Source organism: Mirounga leonina, unplaced genomic scaffold (genome assembly GCF_011800145.1).
Source record: "Mirounga leonina isolate KUSES-001 unplaced genomic scaffold, KU_Mleo_1.0 Mir_166, whole genome shotgun sequence".
NCBI lineage: Eukaryota > Metazoa > Chordata > Mammalia > Carnivora > Phocidae > Mirounga > Mirounga leonina.
The window spans coordinates 31,589,953-31,615,334 of NW_023270418.1; the positions used below are offsets into that span (position 1 = coordinate 31,589,953).

The window sequence follows — 25,382 nt, forward strand, 5'->3', positions numbered from 1 at the left end:
CTTCTTCATTCTTTTCCTGGGTTTTATCTATTTCCATTCTTTTCAAAATTTCTCATTCTGGGTGATTTTGCATATCTTCAAACACTTGTTTTGAGTATGTGTAGTTCTGTTTAGAGTGCTGTGTTCAGCTTTCTTACATTTTGTGGCTCTTTATTCAGGGGTGTGTGTAAATTTTCCTTGGTTGATATGCAATGAAATTCCCTTTTTGATATTTTGCAATAACTCCATATGAACCTGTTAATCTTTTCTTGCTCATTTCTGTGGTGCTGGGTGTTTTATTCCAAGTTTAATTCTCCCTCTTCTGCCAGCTCAGCAGAGTCCAGATGCTTTCATGGATTTGTTTGGAGAGTGGGGAAGGAGTTGTGGGTCCTTTGATTTTGTTCTTTTGTCTTGCAGAGCCATGAAATTTCTCCATCTGCTTCCCCTTTGACAGCCAAATGCCAAAAGGCACTTCTCCCTTCCTTTTTGCCCTTCGCTCTCCCCCCGAATCTGTGTTTCAAAGACTGCCCAGTCAAATCACCATGTACTTTGAAATCCCTCCCTTATAGTCAAAGCTCTGACCTGCTCTAGACATGTCTTCACATTTTCAGACTTCAGGTGGACTCAGTCTTTCTGGGAGGTCTTCCATCAAGCGTCAGACACTACTAGCTCCCCTCTTCTCCTAGTTTCTCTCCGCCAGTCTGCCCAGAGCCCGCGCCGGGTGGGGCTGGGACGGGGACGTGGAGACGGTGCGCTGTCCCTTGTTTTTTGTTTGTTTTTACTTACAGGTACTTTTAAGTTTGAGCATTTTGGTTTTGTGTAATTACATCTTTCTCTTTTCTTTATTCCAGATTACTTGGGTGGAGGGGGGGGATGAGAACCTGCGCTGCTACTGGAAGTCTCTCTCAAAATATTGCCTCTCATCCCTCCAGTTTTGGGCCTTGCTAGTTTAGAGTCCTTGGTGAATGCTAATGGACACAGCACTGGTTCTTTTGAACTGGAAGGGAAGACCGCTACCTTGTTATTTTGCCCTTTTCATGCCTTAGAACCAACAGCTCTGAAAGGATGATTGGTCCTGATGAGCAAGGAAGAAATTGCTGTGGTCACACAATGCAGAGGGGGAGTTCCCAGGACTCAAAGAACTAAAGACACTCAACACAAGCAGACTTACCAAGGACTCAGACGTCTCAGGGATGAAGGTCACCTTACTACGTAAAGAGCCTTTAAGGGAAAAAAAAAAAAAAAATATATATATATATATAATGGATCATAGAAGAAATAAGTTATAAATACCAACCTAGGGGTGAGAGATAAAATGCAGGATGCCTGATTATATATGAGTTTCAGAGAAACAACTATTTTTCTTTTTTGGGTAAAAGTATGTCCTAATGTTTGGGACATACTGATATGAAAAAAATCATCTGTTGTTTCTTTGAAGTTAACTGGACACCGTGCACAATGTTCTTATTTGCAAAAGTTGGAAGCCCCCATTGTGGCCTTGTAACTCATTACACAATACTTTCTTCCTTGCAAGTAAAATATAGCTTAACAACTATCCCTGCCCATGTCTTTCCTCTTGTGTCATAAAAAGTGTGTGTTATTAATGATTGCCTTCTTAGTCCAGTGCCTTTGTTACAGGATACCAAGAGGGGATCGTGACCCAACTATTGAGCACATCCACATCCACGAACATTTCCACCACGGCCATGCCAGGGCGGGAGAGAGCCAGGGGGCTGAGTGCTAGCAGTGAATGTCTTGCCCCAGAACTGACACTCTCCGTTTCAGTAGCCAGAGCTGGTCTCATGGCAGGGCCTAACCTCAGGGAGGTGGGGAAGGGTATGAATGTACCAGAAAGTGGAGAACCAGCAACTGGAGAACATTGTGAATGTCCAGACAGGTGGCCAGTGGCCGATGGAAATTGGAGTCTTCCCTTTTGGCAAGAAATCTTGGTTGTAGGAGGGGTTGTTGTGGGAGCAGGTTGTTGTTGCTACGACCTTCGAGAAGTTGAAGTGTGAGCAGGGGTATGTGGACGTGGACCAGGCAAAGGGGTAGACTGTGGTGGATGTCGTGGGCTGGTTCGCTCATGTCCGTCCCTACTTTCCTAGGCATACTGAGAGGATGCAAAACTAAAAACTTTACTCAGACATCTCTTAGTCCAATTAAGCACATGCATGCCTTATGATTCAGCAATTCTGCTCCTTGTGTGTATCCTAGGGAAATTGTCACAGACACACATCAGGGGACATTTATGACGCCCACTGTGGCAGATGTGTGGTGGGGATGGGGAAGTTGGGGGTCATCTGGGGCCCAGCACTGGAGAGGTGGGTGGATGCATGGATGGCTAGACAGATGGACAAAAGGATGGCTGGTGAGTCCTTACACAGGCCAGTGATGGTAATCTTAGGCTAAGGATTAACCCTACCTCCTGCATCTGAGGGCAAAAAGAAAAGAAGCATGTTTTCCAGACTCCCCTGTGCTGGAGGTCTCTGGGAGACATCCGGCCCACTCACTGGATGCCCTCTGAAGGCCGAGGCTGTTTGGCAGCTTCGGGAGCTCAGCCTTTCTGTAGGGTGCCGGCACGCCGGCGCTGCGGGGGGTCAGGAGGCCCTGCTGGCAGCTGCACCCACCTTCCAGGGTCTGTGCCCAGCACCTGGACTGCAGGCAGGGCAGTGCATTCGGGAACTCAGCAGTGCTGGGGCTGGCTCCCGGAGGCCCTCTCCTCTGGCCTTCCCAGCTGCCATGGAAGTAGCCGGTCATCTTCAATCCCTTTCGGCCACCAACAGCTGGACAAGCTGGTTTCCTGGAACCAACCCCTTCCTGATCTGCCATGGCTGGCCCAGATCACACGACTGACTGCCGTACCTCAAACTCGGGACAGACCTCCTGACCTGACCCGGAAGAGCCCCGCTTGTCCCAGGCCCTGCTCCCCTTTCCTGTTCTGCCGCAATCAGGAGGGGCAGGAATGGCCCACAGGAACCTGTGCGCTGGGAGCCCAAGAGGCAGGGGCCACAGAAGTTAGGCCCGAGCCCCTGGTCCTTCTGGGCCCAGCACTGCCAACTGTAGCTCCTGCAACCGCCCGAGGGCTGGCCCAGGGCAGAGAGGCCTGGGGACTCTGTGGCCCTCTGGCCTGCGCAGCTCTCCCTTCTGACTGTGGTAATGGAAACCTGCTCCGGGACGACAAAACACGATTACTAACCAGGTGGGTGACCACAGGAAAATCATTCAACCCTCTGGCCTACAGATTTCCTCCTCTGTGGGGCCCTGCTGAGCTGTTGCAAGCATGACGTGAGGCATCGTCTGTGGGAAATACCAGCGTGGTGCCTGGCAGTTAGAGATGGCCTCAATACGTTTGAACCCAAAGCATCTCACGTATGTGGAAAAAGGCCACGGGGGACGAGTTTGTCTTATCTAGAAGATTCTTAGGCTCACAGGTGGGGTTGGGGTGAGGGAAAGTCAGCCTCGTTGTAGTCCACATTGTGGGGCCTCTCTCTCTCTTGGCTCCCAAACTGTACTGATGGGCCCTTCCTAGAGCTGGTTCCAATTAACGCACCATGGGGAGCCCCCTCCCCAGGATGGGGCCACTGGACCCCTGCAGCCTCCTCCGTTTCTGGCCTTTGGACCGTCGTCTTAGCTAGCCTGAGCTCACTGGGGCAGGGACCCCACAAAGCTCTGGCACTGAAAAGCCCTGGTCCCCAGGTGAGGAAGCCCAAGGCCAGCTCCCATGTTCCTAAGTTGCTGCATGGCTTTGGGCCAAGGCCCGACCCTCTCTGGCTCTGGGAAGCAGAGACAAGGATGTTTTTTCTCCCACTTGCCCGGCAGGAAGAAACTCTGGAGCCCTGCAGTATGGGGGTTCCTAGTCTGGAAGTCTTCCTGGAGCCTCTCCTCCCCCACCCCCGTGTGCATGCCCCCAGCCAGGGCTCAAAAGAAAACCAACCAGTGAAGGTCATTGGTGAATGTAAGTTTTTGTTTTGTTTTGTTTTTTTAAGAAAAGAGCCACAGGACTATGTCCTGGCCCTCGGTGCCCTCCTTTGGGCAAGACCGGCTCAGGGTCTGGCCTGGCCTCCCGGTTCAGACAGCGGCTGACAGCCCACGGAGGTAGTCCCCGGCCAGGGGCAGCACGGTCCAGTCATCAGTCCGCAGGGCCACGGGCACTCCGTCCCCCTGGGCCGCCTCCAGTCGCAACAACAGCCTCGAGGCTGGGGGCAGGCGGATGGCCACATGGTAGCTGGTGGGGGGCTGGGCCACCACCACAAAGGGCTCCAGGTGGCGGGCCACCAAGGCCTCCAGCCCCTGTGGCCCAAGAGGGCACCAGAGGCGACTCTCGGCGCCCTCTGGCAGGCAGGAGTCCCAGAGCTCCTCAAAGAAGCCCTGGTTGTCCCCGTCGGGGGCCCGGGGGAAAGGCAGGAAAAGGTCGGCGAAGTTCACCAGCAGGGGCGGCAGGTGGGCATGGCATGTGAGGCCGGCGGGGGTGGCGAACAGGGCGCGCACGGCCAGCCGCGCGGGAGCCGGGCGACGCGGCCGCAGCGGCAGGTGCAGAGGCCGGCAGGGGCGGCCCGGGAGCAGGCAGGGCACGTGGACCGCGCCCAGGGGCGCGTACAGCTGTCCTTCCACGCGGAAGCGCAGCTCCACGGAGTACAGAGGCTCCAGCACCTCCACCTGCAGCTGCAGCACTGGGACCGGGCCCGTCGCTCTGCGGGGCCCCACACTTAGCTGCATCGGGGCCGGGGCCTCCTGCACCATCAGCACCGCGGCAAAGCCCTGGTTCTCGGCCACCAGTGAGGAGGTCAATGCAGGGGCGGCCAGCGAGGGGCCCAGGGCCACCCCCAGCTTGGGCCCCGCCAGGTGGGCCAGGAGGATGTAGTAGAGGCGTGCGTGGTCCCGCCCATCAGGGTCCTCCAACTGTCTGGCCAGTGCCTGCAGTAAGTCGGCCAGGCCTTCCGCGACCCCCGCGCGCAGCAGAGCCCGGCAGACCTGCAGCAGCGCCTGCTGGAGGCCCCAGTCCGAGCAGTGGGCCGCCGCCGCACGCAGGAAGCCTAGGGTGGCACTTGGAGCCTTCCCGTCTGCCACTTTGGACAGTATCTGCAGGTGCCAACGAAGGGCCTCGTCCCTGCCCGGCCTGGACACCACTTCCTGCCGCAAGGCCGCTCTCAGGGGCTCCCCCAGTTCAGGGCCCACCCTATCCAAGAGATCCACGAAATGGGGAGCCAGGGCAGGCCGGGCGCGGTACAGCTGGGCCAGTCCGTGGGTCAACGGTGTCAGCACCGTAGGTTGCGTGGCTAGGCAGTGAACCACCAGGTAGGAGGCCTGGAAGCAGAGAGTGGCCAAGGCCCGGGGGCCCCCATGCAGGGCTGCCCTCTGCCGCAGGCCAGCCAGCAGCTCCCCCAGGTAATGCTGGGGACACCAATCCTGGCCTTTCTCCTCCTTTTCTTCATCTTCCGCACAGAGCAAACACAGCAGATGCAGGTGGGCCAGGAGGGCCAACGGGTCATGCAGGAGACTGGGTAGGAGGCCACGGCACAGCCGGGGCCCCAGCAGCAGGGGGGCCGTCTCCTCTCCTGTGGGGCCTAGAGGCCAGTTCTCAGGGAAGTTCAGCAGGCAGTGCAGGTAGAAGAGATGGGCGGGCAGGGGCAGGGCTGGGTGCTGGGCGGCCAAGGTGAGCCGGCGGAGCAGCAAGGCCTCATCCTGGGCCGTGAACAGGGCTTCACCAAAGGCCGCCTTGAGCGCCAGAACGGCGTGCAGCAGCGTCAGCTGGGCCGTGCCCAGCAGCCGTACCAACTGTGGCTTGAAGAGCACTGGCGGCTGTCCCCGAAGCCCCCGCAAAGCCCAGCCCAGCAGCCACAGAAGCTGGGCCTGAGCCACAGGAGTGAGCAGGTAGGAAGTGTCCAGAAGCTGGGCCACAGCAGCCCGCAGCTCCCGGGCCTCCTCAGGACTGGGCTCCAGCACTGCAAGGCCACACGCCTCCTCCTCGGCAGCCGGCCAGCTGGGTGCCTGGGGCTGAAGGTGGGCATCCCCGTCCTCAGCTAGTGTCCAGTTCCAGGGACCACCTGCCGCGGGCGTATCCCCGGCCACAAGCAGGCCCTGCAGGCCGGCCCTCGCCCTGGCCTGTATCACCAAGGTGTTGCGCAGAGCAAGTGCCAGCAGCAGGCTGAGCGGCTGGACCGGGCCTTCCTGCCCCAGCAGGCTCCGTAGCAGCCCCAGGTAGCCCCCCAGCAGCCCAGGCTTGCAGCTCTCCAGCTCCCGCAGGCACTCACACGCTGTGGCCTGCAGGGGGCGCTGCTCCGAGGCGGGGCCAAAGCCTCGGCCCAGATCGCGGCCCGAGGCCAAGCCAAGAAGTAGGGGCAGGAGCCGGCGGGAGGCTCCCGAGGTGGGGCCCAGCGCATCTCCGGCCGCCAGGGCTGTGGTGGCCGCCAGCAGCAGGGGTCGCCGCAGGGCTGAGGGCCGTGGGGGCAGAAGGACCAAGGTGTCCAACAGGGAGGTGGCGGCTGCCTCGGCCGCAGCGGCGTCCGGCCACAGCTGGGCTGGGTACTCCAGGCTCAGGGCCAGCAAGGAAACCTGGGGATGGGGGATTTGGGTGGGAATCACGAAAATGAGGTTCAGGGCGCGGCGGGCTGAGGTGGCGAGATGGGCCAGGGCAGGGGTTGCACACAGGGCCTACCTTGGTCTGTTCGCTCAGCTTCTCACTTCTCAGTTCGCTCAGCAGGTCACGACCCAGATCCTCACCCTCGGGACCGGCCATGAAGGCGGACGGGCTGGCCCGGAAGGCACCCAGGCGCTGGGCCCAGGTTTCCCGGCTCGGGGGTCCCATGGTCCGGCACCCAGGTCCCTGCAAAGAAGCGAGGGAAGGTCAGGCCCGCGGCCGCCAGAGGGCGCCCGAGCACCTGTGCGCACTCCGAAGGGGCCTCCGTCACCCCAGGGCCGCCTCGTAAATCCCAGCCGCCCCCTGCCACGCGCAGACGCCAGCGGGGACCCCGCGCCCGGACCCCGAGATGAAACCGAGGGGTTTCGGGGGCGACGCCACAGCGGGCAACCACGGGTCCCCGCGGGGCAGGGCCGCCGGCGCGGGGTGCGTGCCGAGAGCTCATTAGGCCGCCCGCCCGCTGCCGACACCGAAACCACAGCGCCGCCCCGGCCCGCGGCGCCCGCGGTAACGGGCCGGCCGCTCTCACCTCGCCTGACTCAGCCGCGGCGGGCGCTCGGGCCCGCCGGCTCCTTCCGGGCGGCGGCGCGCGGCGGGGCGGGGCGGGGCGGGGCGGGCGGCGCGTGGGCGGCGGGGGCGGGGCCGTAACGGGGCCACCGCCTTCCCTCCCGCCCCGCCAGCAGGTGCCGACTCGCTGGTTTCGCTGGGGCTGAGTAACTGTCCCGCTGCGCGCGGGCCCCCATTCCCCGAAACCGCCTCAGGCCCGGGCAGAGGCGGTGGAGTTGGGTGGGCCCGGGCTCCCGGATGCCGGGGTCCCGTGCGCGCGCGGACTGCGATCCCAGGGCCTTCCGGGGGACAGCGCCCGCCGCGCCGCGATGGCAATCAGCGCGCGGCGCCCGGGCGCTCCGCACCATGCGGGGGGCGTGGGGTGAGGGTCTCTGGGCTCCCACGGTGTCCGCTGGGGGGGGTGCGAGGTGCGGTCCCAGAGCGCCCGCAGGAAGTGCTCCTCGCAGCCCCGGCCGAACCGGTCGGGCGGGCGCCTCAGGGCTTGGCTTCGCTTCTCCGACGCCGCCCCGGCCCCCCACCGGCTGGGCTTGGGGGCGCGGAGCCGGCGCCGGGGTCACCGCGGGCGGAAACTGCTGACCTTTGCCTTAGGCCATACCAATAGTCGACGGTCGGCAAGGGTTGCGGCAGCCGAGCCAGGGTAAAGCTGGCAGGGCAAGGCCATAATCCTGGATGAAGCCGGGGAAACAACGGGATGCAGACGTGCCGAGTGGCAGGGCCCGGTGATCACAGGGCTCACGGCATGCCTAGCACGGACCTGGAAACGGAGACTTCGCCACTAAAGACCTAGGGCCAAGCAGCCCATGAAACCAGCACTCTTGGAATTCCAGAGGGCTGGATAGGAGCTGGTTGGCGACACTCAGGGGGCTCGCCTGGAGCTCACCAAGCATTGTCTCCTGGGCCCGGGACCCCCACGGCAGATGCCCCACTGACGGCTGGCTTCCAGGGCCCAGAACTGCGGGCGTCCAGGCCCCACAGACTACAGTAACGCCTTTGGCTCTAATTAGCCGGCTTTGAAGATGAAACAGACCTGAGCCCCCATGTTAGCGCTGCCAACTAGTTTCTCTCCTTTCTCCAAGCTTTGCAGGCCCCTCCCTTACCCTGTCCTGCTGCCCTCAGATGGGAGGTGGTAGGGAGTGGTGGGGTAGAGAGAGCTGGAAAAGAGGCTGTCTGGGTGCCCGCGGTGCCAGGGATGCCAGGGGGATGGAGACAGGGATCCACCCCGAGGGACAGGTCCAGCTGGAAAGCCCAGTCCCAACTCCTCTGGGCCCTGGCTCCATAGTTGACTCACAGGCGACAGCCCCAAACCACTTCCCTCTAGGTGCCTCAGTTTCCCCATCTATAAAATGGGAGTAATGACTCCCACCCAAGAGACTGTGGGGTGGGGCAGCCTGGCTAATTAAACCTAAGATGAAAGAGGCCAGGATGAGAGCAGCCCTGGGAGGGAAGGCAGCTTGGGGTAACAAGGAGCCTGTCTGGTTTCCCTGTCTGAGGCCCAGAGGGTGCTGATAACTACACACCCCTAGCCCTCACCACTCACAGGGAGGGAGCAATGATTATTAAACCTCGTTTACAGTTGAAGAGACAGGCTTCAAAGGGTCAGGAAATCTGCCACTGGCTTTGGCCCTCATTCAGCTTCTGACAGCAGCCTTTCTGGGCCTTGGCTCCTTGGGGCCAGGGGTCTGGAGGGAGGGAGGGAACCTGTGTGTGGTTCCCGATGGTGTGGTGGGGGCATCCACATGGACTCCCAGGCTTACAGCAACCCTGGGGTACCTGGGGATGGGTACCATTCACAGATGAGGAAATGAAGGCCCAAAGAAGTGCAGTCACTTGCCCAAAGTCACAGAGCTCCTAAGAGGTGGAGGCTGGACATCAGCAAACGACCCCCTGCTGCCCCTGACTTGGCCCTCCTTCCACACCAGCTACCCGCAGCCCTCTTGGGTGTCCAGGTCCTGGGATGGGCCTTCCCCTTACCTGCCCACCCAGATGTCCCTGCCCTGTTCCCCTGTGGGAGGGTGGCACTGGTCTGTCCCTGGCACAGGCCAGGCAGAGAGTTAAGCTCAGCCCACCAGCACTGAGGGCATGAACATTCCCTGAATCCGCAGTCAGCAGGCCTGCCTGGGAAAGGGACCTCCCAGCCAAGAGGGCCCAGGTGTGGGCTGCAGCCAGGTGGCCGAGCAGGGAACTCCCCCAACTCAATGTTCACACCTCATTCCTTCTTCTCCTGATGGGTTTCCAGCCTCCCCGGTGTAGGCCAGCTCTGGGGAGATCCTATACACAAGGCTTGGAAAAGGGAAAGTCAGTTTCCCGAGGGGTCCTGAGCCTGTTTTCTCATCTGTAAAATGGGGACATGGCCAACCCATCTTCCCAGCACTGGGTGCTCCCTGGGGATACAGGGATGCTTTAAAAAGAACACCTCAATAGGCAAATCCATAGAGAGAAAGCAGAGTAATGGATGCCAGTGGCTTGGAGAAGAGCAGAATGGGGATTGACTGCTAATGTTTACGGGGTTTCTTTTGGGGTGATGAGAATGTTCTGGAAGACCGTGGTGATGGCTGCACAACTCTGTGAAGATACCAACCCCCCTGAATTGTATACTTTAAAAAGGTGAATTTTAGGGGCGCCTGGGTGGCTCAGTTGGTTAAGCGACTGCCTTCGGCTCAGGTCATGATCCTGGAGTCCCGGGATCGAATCTCACATCGGGCTCCCTGCTCAGCGGGGGGTCTGCTTCCCCCTCTGCCCTCTTCCCTCTCGTGCTCTCTGTCTCTCATTCTCTCTCTCTCTCAAATAAATAAATAAAATCTTTAAAAAAAAAGGTGAACTTTATGGTATATGAATTATATCTAAATAAAGCTACTAAAACGATGTTAAAAGAAAGAGGTCCCTTGTATACAGAACTTACGGTTGTGGGGGAGGGGGAGGATAACAGACAATAAACAAACAGGACAAACCAAAATTTCAGAGTAAAAGATGCTGCAAGGAAAATAGGACAGGGTAATGGGCCGGAGATGACTAGGGGACAAGGATTTAGCTAGGTGGCCAGAGAGGCCTCTCGGAAGGGGGACACTTGGCTGAAACCTGAATGACAAGAGGTAACCAGTCATCAGGTGGGGAAAAGCGTTCTGGGAGGAAGGCACACCGGAGGAGAGGCCTGAGCAGGACCAGGCTTTGGCAGGCTTGGTGGATGGCAGGCAAGCAGCGTGGCTGGCACACGCAGAACCAGCAGGAAGGGAGAGGCGAGCGGTCAGGAGGCTGGGAGGGACCAGAGTGCACGAGGCCCCCAGCTGCCATGGGAGCCACGGGAGGGCTTGGGCCAAGGGGAGACAGCTGGCTGCCGGTGGGGGAAGGGGGCCAAGGTTGCTCCGGAGGCTGCCCTGTGGCCAGGTGAAACGCGCCAGGGCCTTGGCCCAGGGCGTAGCTGTGGATGGAGGTGTGGGCACGTGCCCGACGATTTGGGAGCTCCCGGGACTTGGTGGTGGGTGGACGTGGAGGGTGAGGGAAGAGGGGACAGACAACTCTGGGCTTTGGCCCTGAGTACTTGAGGGCTGATGATTCCAGTCTCCGTGATGAGGAAGGCTGTGGAAACTGAGGAGGGAATAAAGTCTGGCAGGTCAGACCTGCAGCCACCGTGGAGAGGCTTGGAACCTTTGGCTTCTCTTTGCACTGTTCCAGAGGCTCCAGATGGCCCAGATGGCCCCTCCTCCTCTGGCTACTGCGCCCCTCCCAGCTCTGCCCAGCTCCACCGAGGGAGCCTTTTGCCCGACCTGACAGTAGGACATTGGGAGGCCCACGGGCAGGAACTCTGCAGAGGTGGAGGGTCGGTGTCCCGACAGCACTCATGACTTCTCAGGGGCTTTGCAGCTTCCCCGAGGCTATTGTTAAATAACGCTGGAGAGGCCACTGTTCGAGCCACGCAGAGGCCTTGGTGGTGGGGGCACCATCAGCCTGCTTTAAGGCTGAGTCCATTTTCAAAGGCTGCTAGACTTCCAGGCAAAAGCAAATCCACATCTCTTGACCGCTCTGAGGAAGAGAGCTGGAACTAGGAGCCCCACTTTACAGATGTGTAAACTGAGGCCCTGACAGGTTAGGTGGCTTGGTTCGAGTGCCCAGAGACTAAAAGTCTGGGGCAAGCCAACTCCAGGCCCTTTCCTGCTTGTCGCAGCACATCTCATCTCCCGGAAGCCCTTCTGCCTTCAAGCCTCTCTGCTTCCCAGCCCCTGACCTGCCTCCACCCCCTCGAAGCTCCCCTGCTAAGCTTTCTCTGAGAACAGGAAGGGGTTGTTCCATGCCTTCTCCATACTCCTGCCCCAGCTCTCCCCAGGCTGCTCAGGCTGGGAGCCCAGCACCAAAGGCGGGAGCCAGCCACCACTCTTTGGGGAGCACGGTCCTTGCTCGCTTGCTGGAGTTCTGCCTTGCTTCACACCCTTGTCCCAACACTATACCAACAAGAGAGGTCTACTCAGAACACCTAGAATCAGAGCTCATGGCTCCGTTTGCAGATGGCCCAGGCCACCATCACCTCCTGCTCGGACAATTGCAGTAGTCTCCTTACTGGTCTCTCTACTACACCGTTCTACCATAGCTTCCCACCACTGAGCCTCACATGACATGGCACACCTGCCTCTTCAACCTCAGTTCCCACACCCTCCCATTCCCTCCTAATGCCACCTTGTCTTTTGGTTCATCTCACATACACTAGGCTCACCCCCACTCTGGGGCACCAGCTGTTCCTTCTGTGGATCTGGCTCTTGCCTGCTCACACAGCTGGCCCCTACCTCTTGTTCAGATCTCAGCACCCCCACCTGTCATTATCCCATCACTGAAGTCATGCATCACACTAAAAGTTTCCTTTTTTCTCTGCCTTGCATCACAGAATCATCAGTACCAAGCAAGTGATAGGTGTTCGATATTTGTTGACTGAATTAAGGAATGAATGAATGAAATCTGATACTGTGTGAATGGAGCAGAAGGTGCCTGCCCTCACAGAGCTTGGTGTTCATCCAAGTTCACGCACATTGTCTCGTTCCAGGGCTGCTCATGAACCACAGACCACACATCAGCAGCCTGTGGGTCAAATCTGACTCTCAATGGTATTTTGTTTGACTCGTTACATGTTTTTTTTAAAAAAAAAACTTTGGTGGGGGGCGCCTGGGTGGCTCAGTCGTTAAGCGTCTGCCTTCGGCTCAGGTCATGATCCCAGGGTCCTGGGATCGAGCCCCGCATCGGGCTCCCAGCTCGGCGGGGAGCCTGCTTCTCCCTCTCCCACTCCCCCTGCTTGTGTTCCCTCTCGTTGTGTCTCTGTCAAATAAATAAAATCTTAAAAATTTTTTGAGCCAACTTTTAAAAATTGGTAGATTTCACATACAAATCTGGGTTTTTGGCTTCTTTTCGAAAATGGACAAATGTGGCCACATTGGGTTTCTATGCTCAGATGACATGATTGTTACTGCCCTTTTAGATAGGCACATTCTGCACCGTCCCCACCACTCTCTCTGTCTTTCCCTGACAGCCCGGGTCAGTTGCCTTTTATCACCGAACCTGCCCTATTGCTTTCCTTATAATAAATTTGCTCTGTATCCATGCCTCTACCAAAAGTTGGAACATGAAAGGCTGAATGGGTCACATGAGTAAAGAAAAAGAGAGATTCATTCATGCAACAAATATTTATCGATAATCTACTATGTGCCAGCCACAGCTGTAGATACTGGAGATATAGGAGGGGACAGCATGGGTGACTATCCCCTCCCTCTGGACACTGTGTAACATTCTTACTACAAGTGGAGACATGGGAATTGTTCCTTACTAACCCCCCCACCCATGAGAAAGACTGCGCTTCTTGTGTCCAAGGTCATCTGTGAAGACTTAGTTTCCACTAAGCACCTACTGTGTAACAAGCCCCTGGCAAGGTCTGGCACAGCAGAAATGATCAATAAATATCTGTTGAATTAATTAACTAAATTTACCTCCTAGACAGACTGTGTTAGGGGTCAATGTTGTTTCTCCAGGATTTATTCGAAAGGTAAGTGCATAGTAGGTGCTCACTTCATGCCAGTTGAACCAAAGGGTGCAGGTAAGAAGGGAGGGCTGACAAAGTACGTTTGGGGTGCAAGAAGGCAGAGCCCTGGGAGAGGAAGGGGCAAACAGCTCTGAGCTGCGCTGCGGGAGCCCACAGTGACCCCAGGAGGTAGGTGACAGGATTCTCAGGTGATAGACTAGGAAACAGGCTGGAAGGGAAAGCCCCTTGGTCAAACTCACAGGCCCCAGGAGGGAGGGAGGGAGGAGGCCCATCTGCCCCTGAAGTGCACACTCCCCCCCCCACCTTCGGGGTGCTCCTGGACCACCTGTGGGGGGATGTAGAGGGCCTGCCCGGAAGCCGACCACCAGCCTTCTGCTCCCCTTTGACTCCTGACTTTTGAATTGTGTGAATTCATTTATCAGACTCATTTCTTCTTAATCTGTTCCAGCAAACATTTAACACGTGGGAAAGGTGTATGTGTCGTAGAGATCCTGAAGTGTTTATTTTATATGGGGGTAGAAGGACAGCTAAAGAGAGGAAGGGGTCCCATTTCTGACCTCAGTAGGCCAGCTGGTAAGAGAAGCCCAGCCGCAGCCTGGCGCCAAAGTGTCACAGTAATTGGAAGGCAACAAGCGCTCCGAGGGTGGGCCTCCCTCCCCCTAAATCTGGGGGCTGGGCAGAGCTTGTTGAATGATTGGGGGGGGGGGGGGGGGGGGGTGTCCCAGGCTGAACTTCAGCCGAGGATGGCCAACGGGGGAAAGCAGACAAGAGCCCTCTGCCCTGCAGTGGCTGCCACCAGGCAAAGTAGGTTGGGCCTGACTTCTTCAGGGGGCCTTGGCCTCGGCCTTGCTGCACCTGAAATCTGGCCCTTTGGGACCAGGATGAGAGTGTTTGCGGGAGCGTAAGCCCCAACGACTAAGGAGCTGAGGTCTTTCGAATCTCAGTGGACTCGGAGAGGTTTAAACGCCCCATCCTCCACGAAGCCTTCCACACTTCCCTGGCCAGAGAGCGGGCTCCCGGCCGTGATGAGCGATCTGCTCTCCGGCCGGCACTCTCCGCTTTGTGCTGTGGCCGCGTCGTCCCCGCGGGCACGCCCACTGGCCTACGCGCTCCTGGGGCCTCGCGTGCCTACCCGCACGGAGCCGGAGCCCAGCAAATACCTCTGGGCTGAACCACGAATTGCTCAGCCAGGCCTTCGGGATCCGGGCCGCCTGGGCCCAGGCCCGGTTCAACAAGTGTGGGCGGGGCCGCCCGTTCCCGCCCGACGGCTTCGCGCCTCCCCAGGCGCCCGGGGCGCGCCGAGTCGGGCCGGGCCCCGTTGGGCGAGTTTCATTTCATCACCCGCAGAGCGTGCGAGCGCGGGTGCACATAACGTTGCCCCCTCCCCTCCTCGGCCCCCTCCGAAACTCCCAAACTTCCGTTTGCGCACGCTAGCGCTCCCAGCTGGGAGGTCCCGGGCGAGGCGGGCGGCGGCCCGGCCGGCGGGGCGGCCGGGTGCTGGGTGCCCCCCGCCCGCCCCCCGCCCCCGCCCGGCCCCCCCGCCCAGGCCGCGAGGCCACCTCACCCGCAGCGGAATGGAAACCGGTTCGACAGGTAACAAATAGGTGGGTTGTCACCGTTATTTCCCAACGCATGCGCCGTCGCTCCCCGGGACGCTCCAAGCTAATTAGCTCAGATCACCCCCCCCACCCCGCCCCAGCCACCAACACACACCGCCGCGAGCCAATAAAGCGTGAACCCGTCCGTCCGGCTCGCACTTTAAGACTTCCCGAGCGGCCGCGGGGGACGCCAGTCGAGCCAGGAGACGCTTACCTGCCGCTTCCCCCCGCCGCCCGGGGCACCTGGCTGCAAGGGCCTCCGTTCGGAGGGAGGGCGGCGACGGCCCCGCGGAGTTGGAAACGGGCGCGCACCGTCCCGGGCACGGTCTCCCCGCCGAACGTGGGGGCACTTGGGCGACTCGTTCCCTGAACTGCCCCCTCCCCTCCCCCGCCTCCGGCTCGGCCCGGGAACGGTGGGACGGCTCCCGGCTCTAGTGACGGAAGCGGACGGTGCCGGCGAGGAGGGTTCGAAAATGCCCCGCGCATTTCTGGTGAAGAAGCCGTGCGTCTCCACGTGCAAGAGGAACTGGAGCGAGCTCCCCGACGAGGAGCGAGGCGAGATCTACGTGCCAGGTGAGGCCAAGTCCGCGGCCGCGAGCCCTCCGCCGCCCTCGAGCCTGCGGCGCCCGAGGGGCTGGGGGCCCCGTCCAGGCGGCGGGCGTGCGGAGCGCAGCGACGCGGAGTTCCGCGGCGGGCGCAGCCGGGACGCCCGATTTTATGTTTAAGCGGCCGCGGCCCCGTTAGCCCGCGGCGCGGGGGGAGGGGAGGGGAGGGGAGGGCAGGGCGGCCGAGGAGGCGGCGCCGGGTGGGGGCGGGGGCCGCCGGGAGGGGGCGAGAGTCGTTGCCAAGCCCCGCGGCTGGGCAGGGGGCAGGCGGGTCCGTGGCGCGCGAACCCGCGCGGTGCCGCCCTCCCCTCCACCGGCCGGAGCCGCGGCGCGGGGGAGGCAACGGGGTGTGTCACCGCTCAGGCGACCCTCCACTCTCACGTCGTAAATCCAGAAAGCCGGGACTTTTATGAGGCGGGAGGAGGCACTGGAGCGATGCCACCTGGGGGGGGGGGCACAGGGAGTGAGCTGGAGCTTCGGCCGCAATTTGTGCAAAATGTTAAGAGAAAACTCGTTTAAGCCGCCTTCATGGATCTGTCCGTCTTTCCCACACTCTGGTGGCCAGAAGGTCGTGGTGGGGGTCAGGCCGCCAGGGGTTCCCGGCCAGCCGCCCCGCGGAGTGCGCGGAGACCGTGGAGAAGGCGCCCCGGCTGCACCCCGCTTGTCCTGAGGACCAAGGTGGGATCAGGTCTCACCGCTGTTAGAAACGCGCCTTCTTGCAGAGGACATAGTTGAGTGGAAAGTGTTTTTCAGGAGCCCAGCCCACAGCCAGGGGACCAGGCCCCCGGGGCAGCTGGTGCACCCAGCTTGTTTCGGGAGGACGCCGTGAGAGCGTCCGAGTCAACGTTGAATGAGTAACCCGAGTTGTTTCTCTCTCCAGTGGCATCTTCCTCTGGAAGCCCTGAGAACACTTTTGTGCCTTCCGTCCTCCTCCACACCCAAGAAAATCTTTAGTCAGGAGAAAGCCAGCTTCCTTCGGAACTCCCCCTCCCCACGACTTGGGGGTGGGGCGGGGGCTGCGCTGCACACCCTGCCCAGCGCCTCCAAGGGAGGTGGGGGGCGGGGGCAGAAGTTGTAATTAACCAACCGACTTTGACCCTTGATCTGCAGGCTCCCTGGCAGCGCCCCAGGCCTTGTAGGAAAGTGGTGAAATGAGGGCAGTGAGGGGCCCTGTAAGGGCTCTTGCCTCAGTTTCTCTCCTGAATAAATTGGTGGAGACAAGTGGGTGTACTGGTGAGATCTCTGTGGCCTGACCTGCCAGGATCCAATGGCCTGTGACGCTGTTGGGATGTTTCACAGGTTATCTCAAGGCGCTGCTTCTACAGCCTCCTTAAAACAAGGGGAAACTGAGACCCAAAGGCAGGTGAGCTGCCAGCTCACCTGAGGTGGATTAGGGTGTGGGCCCAGGATTCTGTTTATAGTTTCCTGCGTGACCAAGTTCCCTGGCGGGTTGGCAGGTTGGTGTTCCATCTCCAGAAGGGTCAGGAGAGGAACAGAGCCCCTTCTTCACTCCTGCCTCCTCCCTCACCTGTGTTTGTCTTGCTGCTTAGCTGCTCCTTCGGATCTGATAAACTGAACTTGGACTGTGTTAAAGGTGAGCTGAGCCTTGCGAGACTCGGTGTGCTGTTATTTTTAGTTTTATTTCACATCCCAATCAGTAACAGATCATGTGTTGACTTTTACAAAGGACAAAGAAATTCCGTTTGTTCAAATCATTGACTTCCTTGCATCCTGGTGATTTTCCCCACCACAGTTCTGGTGGCCATTGCAGGAGTGGTGGGGGAGGCCTCCAGCCCAGGGGCTGTCCCATCAGGTGACGGGCAAGGGCTTCTGGGTGCTCTCTGCCACCTGCTGGTGCTGTCCAGGTGAGGGGAGCTGTGCAGACCTCTCACTCTATAGGATCGGCCAAGATGGTTGGGTCCGGGTCAAAACCTGGAGGGCACAGGTGAGAATTTGCCCTCATCATTCTGGGGAGGGAGAGTCCTGTGGGGTGAAGCAAAGGTAGAAGGCAAGGTACTTAATTGAGCCTCTAAAAGCCATGTGGCCCACTGGAGAGTTTTCCCACAGGTTTTGGAAATGAGAAAGGGAATGTTCTCGGGCCACGCTTGGGTGCCTCAGATGGCTGGAGAGTGGGGAGTGTGTTTTGTGATGGCTTGTCCCCTGGCTGAGCCATTCCATCACTAGCCGACCATGACCCCAGGAGCCGGCTGGGCACGTTTCCTTCACCCCACCTCACAGACTCAGCACATTGTGACCAGCTAAGCATTGACCCCAGTCCCACCGGGAGAGGCCCTGGGGAAGAGGCCCTGGGGGGAGCTGGGGAGCAGGGAAGCATTTGAGGTCTGACCTTCCTGCCGGGGCCCTCTGAAACCCTTAAGGCATCAGAGAGCCCCTGGAAAGAGACACTTTTACTGACTGAAGGCTCAGGGCGCCAGTCTGACCAGCACTCTAGCCTCTCTCCCGGAGGCACGATTCTAGAAGTTCCCACCCCCAGGGCAGAACCTTTTCCTGGCCTCACTCCCCTTCCAAAGCCAAGGGAAAAGCCCAGAGGTGGGCACAGGGGGCTGAAAGCTCACAGCGGAAAGGAGATTGCAGGCTACCTATTTGGGCCCAAGAGCCTGGCCTAAGCCCTTCACTCCCCGCCCCTCATCTCCCAAGGCATTTCTCCTTTGTTGTATCAATATTAATATGCAGGGAGTAATGCTGGCTTCTTGAGGAGGAACCTAAGCACCTGTACCAAAGGGCTAAATTCCATCTCTTGGGCTAAAGGGGAAGCTGGAGAAACAGGGATGAAGCCCCATACTCCAAGCCCTTGCTGAGTCACAATGAAAAGCCAGGAAGGTACTTGAGGGTAGATGAGCCTGGTAGCGGCCTGGAAGCCGAAATGACATGCTCCCAGATGTGGGCATCCCAGGGCCTCTTCCAGGCCCCCAGGCACCCCCTTTCCGGCGTTGGGGCCTCTGCAATCTGTCCTCCCAGTTCACCAACACACCCACCCCCTGGAGGCAGCCAGGCCGAGGTGTGGGGGACCAGAGTTGCTTGGCCCGGCTCTGGCTAGGCAGTGCAGGGGTCTGGGCCGCTCCATGTCCAGGCCAATGTGGACAGGCTTCTCAAGTCCGCTTTGGGCCCCAGAGTACGTGTGTGTGGGTGGGAGGGAGAGGGGGCTGGGGGAGATCAGGCCCCCAGTGAGGGTCCTCCTCTAACTCCTGGGAAGTGCTGGCAGGGAAGGACGTATCTGCCGTGGATGGGGACGGGAGAGCAGCTTGGGCCTGCGCAGTGGCCTGGATGGGGCCAGGGCCTCTCCCGTGGGGCGCTGTCCCATAAGCTGCCAAGCCGTTTGCTCCAGGCTGCGGTGACCCGAGACAGACTCCTGCCACACCATTTGTCCCAGAAAGAGAGCAGGTGAGGGCAAGTCCTCTGGGCACAAGGAAGACCAGAGCGAAGGGTGGCCACTGTTGATGTTCACTTTCAACAAGTTCGCAGTCCCACGGGGTGCCCAGCCCCGTGCTGGCCAGAAAGAGGCGGGGAGGAGACAAATGGAGGCACAGTCCACGGCTGGTCAGGGCCACCCACCCTGGCACACGGGCTCAGGTGCCCGGTGTCGACTTCGTTACAGACACAGTACAAAAGGCAGTTGGGAAAGGGGAGAAAGATACTGCCTGCGAGAGAAACTTGGCATTCACAGAAGGGAAGCAGTAGGCTGAGGAACAGGCCCATTGTTTCCAAGGCTGCCCACCTTTCAGGCACTGCGAGCTGACCTGCGGGGGCTGGGGGAGATGGACACAGGGGACCCCTGCCTTTCCTGGTAAGGGGGCAAGGCCACCTCACCCAGCGTGGGTCTTGCTGATACATTGTCGCTCCCCATTCGGCGCTGAGTCACACCCCCCCACTCCCAGGTCAGCCCCCCCCCGCCCCCATGTGGTCAGAGGTTAGGCGTCCTCACGTGTGCCTCACCTGCTCGCCCCAGGGAGCAGCCGTGACTCCAGGCCCAGCAAGCGGTAGGACCTGGCCCTCTGTCCGGTATTTGGCCAGCTTGCCGTCTGCGACAGAGGGGACTTGCTGGGGGCCAGAAGGGGGGAGCCGGCCCTTGGGTGGAAAGCTGCCCATGCCCTCAGCATCACCCAGCAGAGGTGAGCTGGGCCAACCGAAGGGGAACCGGCGAAGGCCCGAGGGAGTAGGGAGAGGGCCGGCTGGTCTGGCCTTGCCGTGCTCCGCAGCTGTGGGCGGGCGATGATAGCTGCAGCCACCGCCTTGCCGGAAACATCTAATTAGGGGACAGAGAGCAGCACAGGCAGGGCCCAACCAGTTCTGCTTCCTGCCTCCTGCCTCCTGCCACCCAGTGCCACCCAGTGCCAGGAGTGGCACGCTGATGAGCATTCCGTGTGCGTGCGGTGGCAGCAGGGCCAGGCTCACGGGGGTGGCGGGAAGACAGGTTTGGCGGGGTGGATGGCATGAGGCAAACATCCCCACCCACAGGGTCCCCTGCCCCTGGCTCCCTCCCTGTCCCCTGCTCCTCAGCACCAGCTCGGCGGGGTTGCTGCGGAGTGGGAGAGGCAGGCACAGGAAGTCGGTCTCCCCGGTCTCCCTGGCTGGGGTGGATCCGCAGCGCCCCCACCCTGAACACTGCCACCCCCTCGGCGCGAGGGAGCCAAGAGTGACAACTCCTTCGGAGCACAAACCAGTGAGCCCTCACCTGTCATCACTCCTCCCTCGGCTGCTGCCTGTGCAGGCCGTTTGGCCAGGCTCCAACTTCCAGGAGCTTCGCTCACGCTATCCGATATGGAAGGACAGAAGAGGGAAGAGGTTTCTGTTCTGTTTGTCACTACCTGGATTGAGAAATGGAAATTGTCATTCAGCTTTGAATTCTTGGCCAGGAGCTCCCTCCGGTAGCTGGTAAAGTGGCATCAGAAGCTGCCAGCACTCTGCCACACCCCCGCCCCCTCCCAGCCCCCAGCCCCCAGCAAGGGCGTGCACAGACAGCCGTCCCTGTGGGGAGGCCGCAGGGACCCCGAGAGCTTGGGCCTGCCGGCCAGCCTCCCAGGCTTCGGAGAGAGGCGCCACGCCAGCTCAGAGGCCGGGCCGGGCCAGGCACTGGTGAATCAACTCCGGGAATGAGGTGGCTCATTAAAGTCCCCCGGACAGACGGACGCCAGTGCCAGCAGAACGGGTTCTGGGCGGCAGGCAGGCGCATTCTTCCCTTGTCAGACCTTTGTTGTGTTTTGAGGGGGCGAGAGCCAGGGCCTCTCCCGAAACTTCTTCAGTGCTTTCATATTCACGCTTTCTCCATCAGTAGTCCTCGGCCTTCCCTGTCTTCTGCCTCCAGCCCCCCTGCCCTGGGGCCGCCCCTCCCGGGGTCCCCGGCCTCTCTGTCTCAGCAGCCATGAGGCAGGGGGTGCACTGGGCCTTGTCCGTGGGTCTGAGACCTTTACTCGGCCTCCCAGAAGCAACTCATCCTTTCCTTCCTCTGCCACTCTTGATTCTTCCTTTTGAAGCTTGGAAAATGCTCGTAGCTTACGAGGTTTAAGTACAGCGAACCCTTGCCCAACAAGATGGGTTTGAACTGCGCACCTGGCCACTCAGACATGGGGTTCTTCCCATAAATACAGCACAGCGCTGTAAATGTATTTTCTCTTTCTTAGGATTTTCTTCATAACATTTTTTTCTTCTCTAGCTTACTTTATTGTTATAATACACAGAATGTACAAAATACGTGTTACTCGACTGTTTCTGTTCTCGGTAAGCTTCCAGGCAACAGGAGGCTCTGGGCAGTTAAGTTTTGGGGGAGCCAAAAGTTCTATTTGGATTTCTGACTGTGGGGGTGGAGGATCAGCACCCCTAACCCCTGCCTTGTTAAAGCGTCCACTGTATGGAGTTTAGCCTTTTGGGGAAGAAAACTACTGATGAATTAAAACATTAGCTAGCTTGCTCTGCTTGGCTCAGCTTTGAGACCCGTCCCCTCCGTGGCACTGTCACTCAGACAACTCTTCCTCTTCTCTGCTTCGCAACGGGGTTTAGTGTGAGGTGTGTGTCGCGGGGAGCGGCCGCCGCAAAGGGCTGCCGGGTATCGGTGCCTCGGAGGGTGGAGGTTGGGAGCCCAGCCCTCACTGTGCCCCAGCGAGCGGTCCCTGCCGTGGGGGTGGGTTGCGTAATAGCTGGGCACGACGCCCGGGAGACTGTTAGGCTGCATCCACCTGCTGCTCCCTGACCTCCTCCCTGCTCCACCTCACCTGGCCTGTTTGCCTGCCAAGCTTGGCCAGTGGGAGTGGGGAGCCTAGAACCCTGAGGAGCTGGAGAGCAGACACCAGCCAGCCTGGAGGACCACCCGGTCCCCCGAAGTCCAGCAGCTAAATTGGCCTGAAGCAGCAGTCCAGAGTGGCCCAGGTCACTGGGGACCCGTCAGGGCCAGGGATGAATCCCTGGGCCCAGGGCCTCCAGTGGTGCCCCTTGTCCACGCAGGAGCATGGATGAGACCTGGAATCCGGAGGGACTGGCCCAGGTGGGGCAGGCAGGCAACTCGGGAGGGATAATTGGCAGGGCAGGTTCGGTCCTCCCAGTTCCGCTAAGACACAAATTACTCAGTGGGCAGGCCTGTGGGCTGTAGTGCTTGGCGGGTGTCCCCTGTAATTACCTTAATGGGGCAGGAGGGAGGGGCAGCGTGTATGGGCTGGGGGCAGCTTGCTCTGCCATGTGCCTGCGAGGGGCAGGCGGAGGCTCCCGGGCCCAGCCAGCCCACTGCCAGGCAACTGTCCTGAGACCCCAGTGAATCCTGTTCTCCCCACCAAACCCCTCAGCTGGCTGTTCTTCTCTCTGCAGTCAGTCTGGGCTTCTGCCCACCACAGCCCTACCGGGAACCAGAGCCGTCGGTGGCTGAACCCCCATCTTGCCCCCTGGTTTTGGACATGAGCCTTCGGGACTCCAGCTATAGTGTGGCCCCTGGACCCTGCGTGGTAGCCCAGCTGCCCTCCGAAGACGTGAGTCGTTTGGCAGACCCCCAGAGCAGAGACCACGGCTTCCTGCGCACCAAGATGAAGGTACTGCCCCTCACACTGTCTCCGAGGATCAGGAGCGTGTCTATAGACCTGTGTCCAGCCCACAAGACCGGGTACAATGAGACCCAGACAGAGGCTGGCCTTGGATCTGGGTCCAGGTTTCTGCCGAGAAGTGGACCCAGCAGGGCATGGGGGGTGCGGGGAGAAGAGAAGCAGGTCTAAAGCGACAACGTCATGCATTGGGAAGAAGCGGCAGGGTTCTAGAGACATTTCACCCTTTGGAGTCCATTCCAGGAGTTATTTCGGTTTGTTTCTGTCCTTAAGGAGAGGTACCTCTTTGCTAGTCCTAGGAAAAGCAGGAGACGTGAGCCCGGCTCAACGCCTTCTCCTGGCTTCCCCTCCGTGTCGCGTCCAGAGTGAGCTCTGGAGTCCACTTGGTGGTTAGCTGTCCCTTGAGGCACGTGCCCGGTGGTCTCCAGCTCACCCGAGCGTGCCGCTTCCGGCCCCGTCAGCATCTGAGGCCTTGTACCTCGGGCAAGGCCGGGGGGGCAGGGAGCAGCCTGCTGTGCTCAGCCTCTGCAGTGGGAGCAGTAAGGAGGGCGTGGGGCAACAGAGATGCCCCTGCTTTTGAGGAGCGTGCAGACAGCGAGGCTGTCGCTGGCTGGGCCTGCATTCCTGAAAGGTCTAGGATCTGGAAGCACCTGCCAGCACCGATCTAGTGGAAGGAATCTTGTAGCTCTATTCTGTGTGCCAAAGGACTGAAGAAAGCTGGCAGCAGAATGCCTTTCCTTCCCCTCTTCCTCGTGTAGGCCAAGCGTGTGTTGTAACCAGAGGGGAACCACCCAGACACGTGCAGGGGAACCAGCACAGTGGCCCCAAGCCCCTGGGGCCTTCCTCTCATCCCTTGGACTCTGGTCGGTAGGGAGGGCATGGAGAGAGGGCAGAGGGCACGGGATGGCAGATGCGCCCGTGGGTCCTGACCCAAAAGGTCCAGAGGTGGGTCCTGACCCAAAAGGTCTTGACTAGCCGGCAATAAGGGGCCTTTCCCTGGGGCCAGAAGCAGTAGAAGAGTGTGATGTGATGGGTGACAGGAGGAGGTGACAGCAACAGGGCCACCTGCAGCACAAGCAGCCTCTGGACGTTAATGGCTGTGGAGGACCGAGACCATGTCTGTCTGTGCCAGCCACAGGGCCGGAAAGGAACTGCCGTCACGCGGAGCAGCATCCTTCCCGAGGGGCAGAGCATGGCCAGGATTTGCTTCCAAATGATCCAGGGCCAGGGGGAGGTTGGGAGGTAAAGATAAAACAAGATTGGCCCTAAATGACAGTCACCCTACTCATAGTACTCATCTCCACATCTGAAAAGATTTGAGCCTTTCCGTGGTTACAAAAGAAATGAAGCAGGTTTATAAGCAAGAGGGCTGTGAGGATGGCAAGGGGCCTCCCCTCATACCGCGTCAGGCCTGGCTCCAGTAAAAGCAGGGGGCTGGGCTTCAGGCTCCGAGTGGTGGCCTCGGGGGGCGATGGCCATGACAGAGGCCATATCCTGGTCGTGCCCCTGTCCTCCCTCAGAGAAGGCCGACAGAGGCCCAGGTGCAGGGCAGCAGCTTTGAGCCCCAGGAAGGGAGGCCTTCCTAACAGGTGATGGTGACCCCAGCTGTTTCTACAGGTAGTTCATTGCACATCTCTAGAGGTGTAAAGGGGCGGGTGGCAGGGGATTCAGGAACCCAACAGCAGGCCTGACCATTGACCCAAAGGTTCCTTCCAGCCCCACCAGCGCTGATCTGTGAGCCAGGGGCACAGAGGTGCGGCCTCCGGAGGGCGAGCTCAGCTTTCCATGGGCGGCTGGGGGCCGGTGTTTGCATCCTCCCAGCATGCCCACCTGCAGCCCCTGCTCCCGGACGGCTGTCACAAACACCATCCTCGCCCACAGGTGACCCTGGGGGACAGTCCCAGTGGAGACCTCTTCACTTGCCATATCTGCCAGAAGGCCTTCACCTACCAGCGCATGCTGAATCGCCACATGAAGTGTCACAACGACGTCAAGAGGCACCTCTGCACCTACTGTGGGAAGGGCTTCAATGACACATTCGACCTGAAGAGACACGTCCGCACCCACACCGGTAAGAGGAGCCCCTTGGGGTGGGGCAGTGAGCTCCTCCAGCCCCTGCCCGGTGGGGGATCCACAGCCCAGGAGGGGCATCCTGGAGCTCGGGCAGAAGCCCCCCTCGGCTAATCGGTTGGTCCCTCAGGGAGCTGGAGATGGGACAGGCCTCCTCGGTTCCCCTCCCCCAGAGTCAGGTGGCCTGGCCTCGCTATGGTGGGGAAGCTGCTCACGGGGCTCCTGTCGGCTCCCTGACACCCCGCGCTCTCCTCCCTGCAGGCGTGAGGCCCTATAAGTGCAGCTTGTGTGACAAGGCCTTCACGCAGCGCTGCTCTCTAGAGTCTCATCTCAAGAAGATCCACGGCGTGCAGCAGAAGTACGCGTACAAGGAGCGGCGGGCCAAGCTGTACGTGTGTGAGGAGTGTGGCTGCACGTCTGAGAGCCAGGAGGGCCACGTCCTGCACCTGAAGGAGCACCACCCCGACAGCCCACTGCTGCGCAAGACCTCCAAGAAGGTGGCCGTGGCCCTGCAGAATACTGTCACCTCCCTGCTACAGAGCAACCACCACCTCTGAGTGGCACCGCCCGGCCTGGGTCGCCTGCCCGCTGCCCGGCCAGTCCACCCTCCCGCTGCCTCTCGTGGGCCGCGGTGACCAGGCCTGGAGGCCCCTACCCCCTGCCCGGGCACACGTGCCGGCTTCGGCCCTGCACTGAGCTCTGTTCACGTCTGCATTTTTGTCTGATGGGCAGAGGCCACTCCGAGCCCCGGGCCGACATGGGCGAGGCCCACCTTCAGAGAGAGGACTTCCCAGAGGAGGGACATGAGGATGCTTGGTGGCCTTCCTCCTCTGGAGCACAGGGGCGGGGACCGCTGGTCCCCCGTGGACAGCA

At 59.9% G+C, this 25,382-nt stretch overlaps 3 protein-coding genes across 14 annotated transcripts in view; 1 reads left to right on the forward strand and 2 right to left on the reverse strand.

Moving 5' to 3' along the window:
* Nucleotides 1-3,921: 3,921 nt before the first annotated feature.
* Nucleotides 3,922-7,194, reverse strand: AP5B1 (adaptor related protein complex 5 subunit beta 1). Its single transcript, XM_035013258.1, has 3 exons — nucleotides 7,146-7,194; nucleotides 6,635-6,802; nucleotides 3,922-6,531 (listed from the first exon to the last, which is right to left on the reverse strand). The coding sequence occupies exons 2-3, from the start codon at nucleotides 6,782-6,784 to the stop codon at nucleotides 4,048-4,050; spliced, it is 2,634 nt and encodes an 877-aa protein (XP_034869149.1). The 5' UTR covers nucleotides 6,785-6,802; nucleotides 7,146-7,194; the 3' UTR covers nucleotides 3,922-4,047.
* Nucleotides 7,195-15,267: 8,073 nt separating this feature from the next.
* OVOL1 (ovo like transcriptional repressor 1) lies at nucleotides 15,268-25,066 on the forward strand. Its single transcript, XM_035013278.1, has 4 exons — nucleotides 15,268-15,367; nucleotides 22,213-22,430; nucleotides 24,321-24,510; nucleotides 24,771-25,066. The coding sequence occupies exons 1-4, from the start codon at nucleotides 15,268-15,270 to the stop codon at nucleotides 25,064-25,066; spliced, it is 804 nt and encodes a 267-aa protein (XP_034869169.1).
* The window catches only part of LOC118016064 (protein Ycf2-like), a 39,742-nt gene continuing 31,182 nt past the window's right edge, over nucleotides 16,823-25,382 (reverse strand). For 6 of the 12 annotated variants that reach the window (XM_035013270.1, XM_035013268.1, XM_035013264.1 and 3 more), the window contains 4 exons: nucleotides 24,390-24,451; nucleotides 20,093-20,225; nucleotides 19,354-19,663; nucleotides 16,823-17,382 (listed from right to left, as the gene is read on the reverse strand). The gene's annotated coding sequence lies outside the window, so the exon portion shown is untranslated. Of the gene's footprint in view, nucleotides 17,383-19,353; nucleotides 19,664-20,092; nucleotides 20,226-24,389; nucleotides 24,452-24,738; nucleotides 24,956-25,382 lie in introns of those variants that run through there. The other 6 variants (XM_035013261.1, XM_035013265.1, XM_035013269.1 and 3 more) reach the window with 6 other exon arrangements.

Bases quoted from the DNA above. Each gene is read 5' to 3' on its own strand.
- OVOL1 (XM_035013278.1), top strand. From the start codon at position 15,268: ATGCCCCGCGCATTTCTGGTGAAGAAGCCGTGCGTCTCCACGTGCAAG. The intron at 22,431-24,320 runs GTACTGCCCCTC...CCTCGCCCACAG, and splicing joins TCCTGCGCACCAAGATGAAG to GTGACCCTGGGGGACAGTCC. The intron at 24,511-24,770 runs GTAAGAGGAGCC...TCCTCCCTGCAG, and splicing joins ACACGTCCGCACCCACACCG to GCGTGAGGCCCTATAAGTGC.
- AP5B1 (XM_035013258.1), bottom strand. From the start codon at position 6,784: ATGGGACCCCCGAGCCGGGAAACCTGGGCCCAGCGCCTGGGTGCCTTC. The intron at 6,532-6,634 runs GTAGGCCCTGTG...CCCCATCCCCAG, and splicing joins AGCTGAGCGAACAGACCAAG to GTTTCCTTGCTGGCCCTGAG.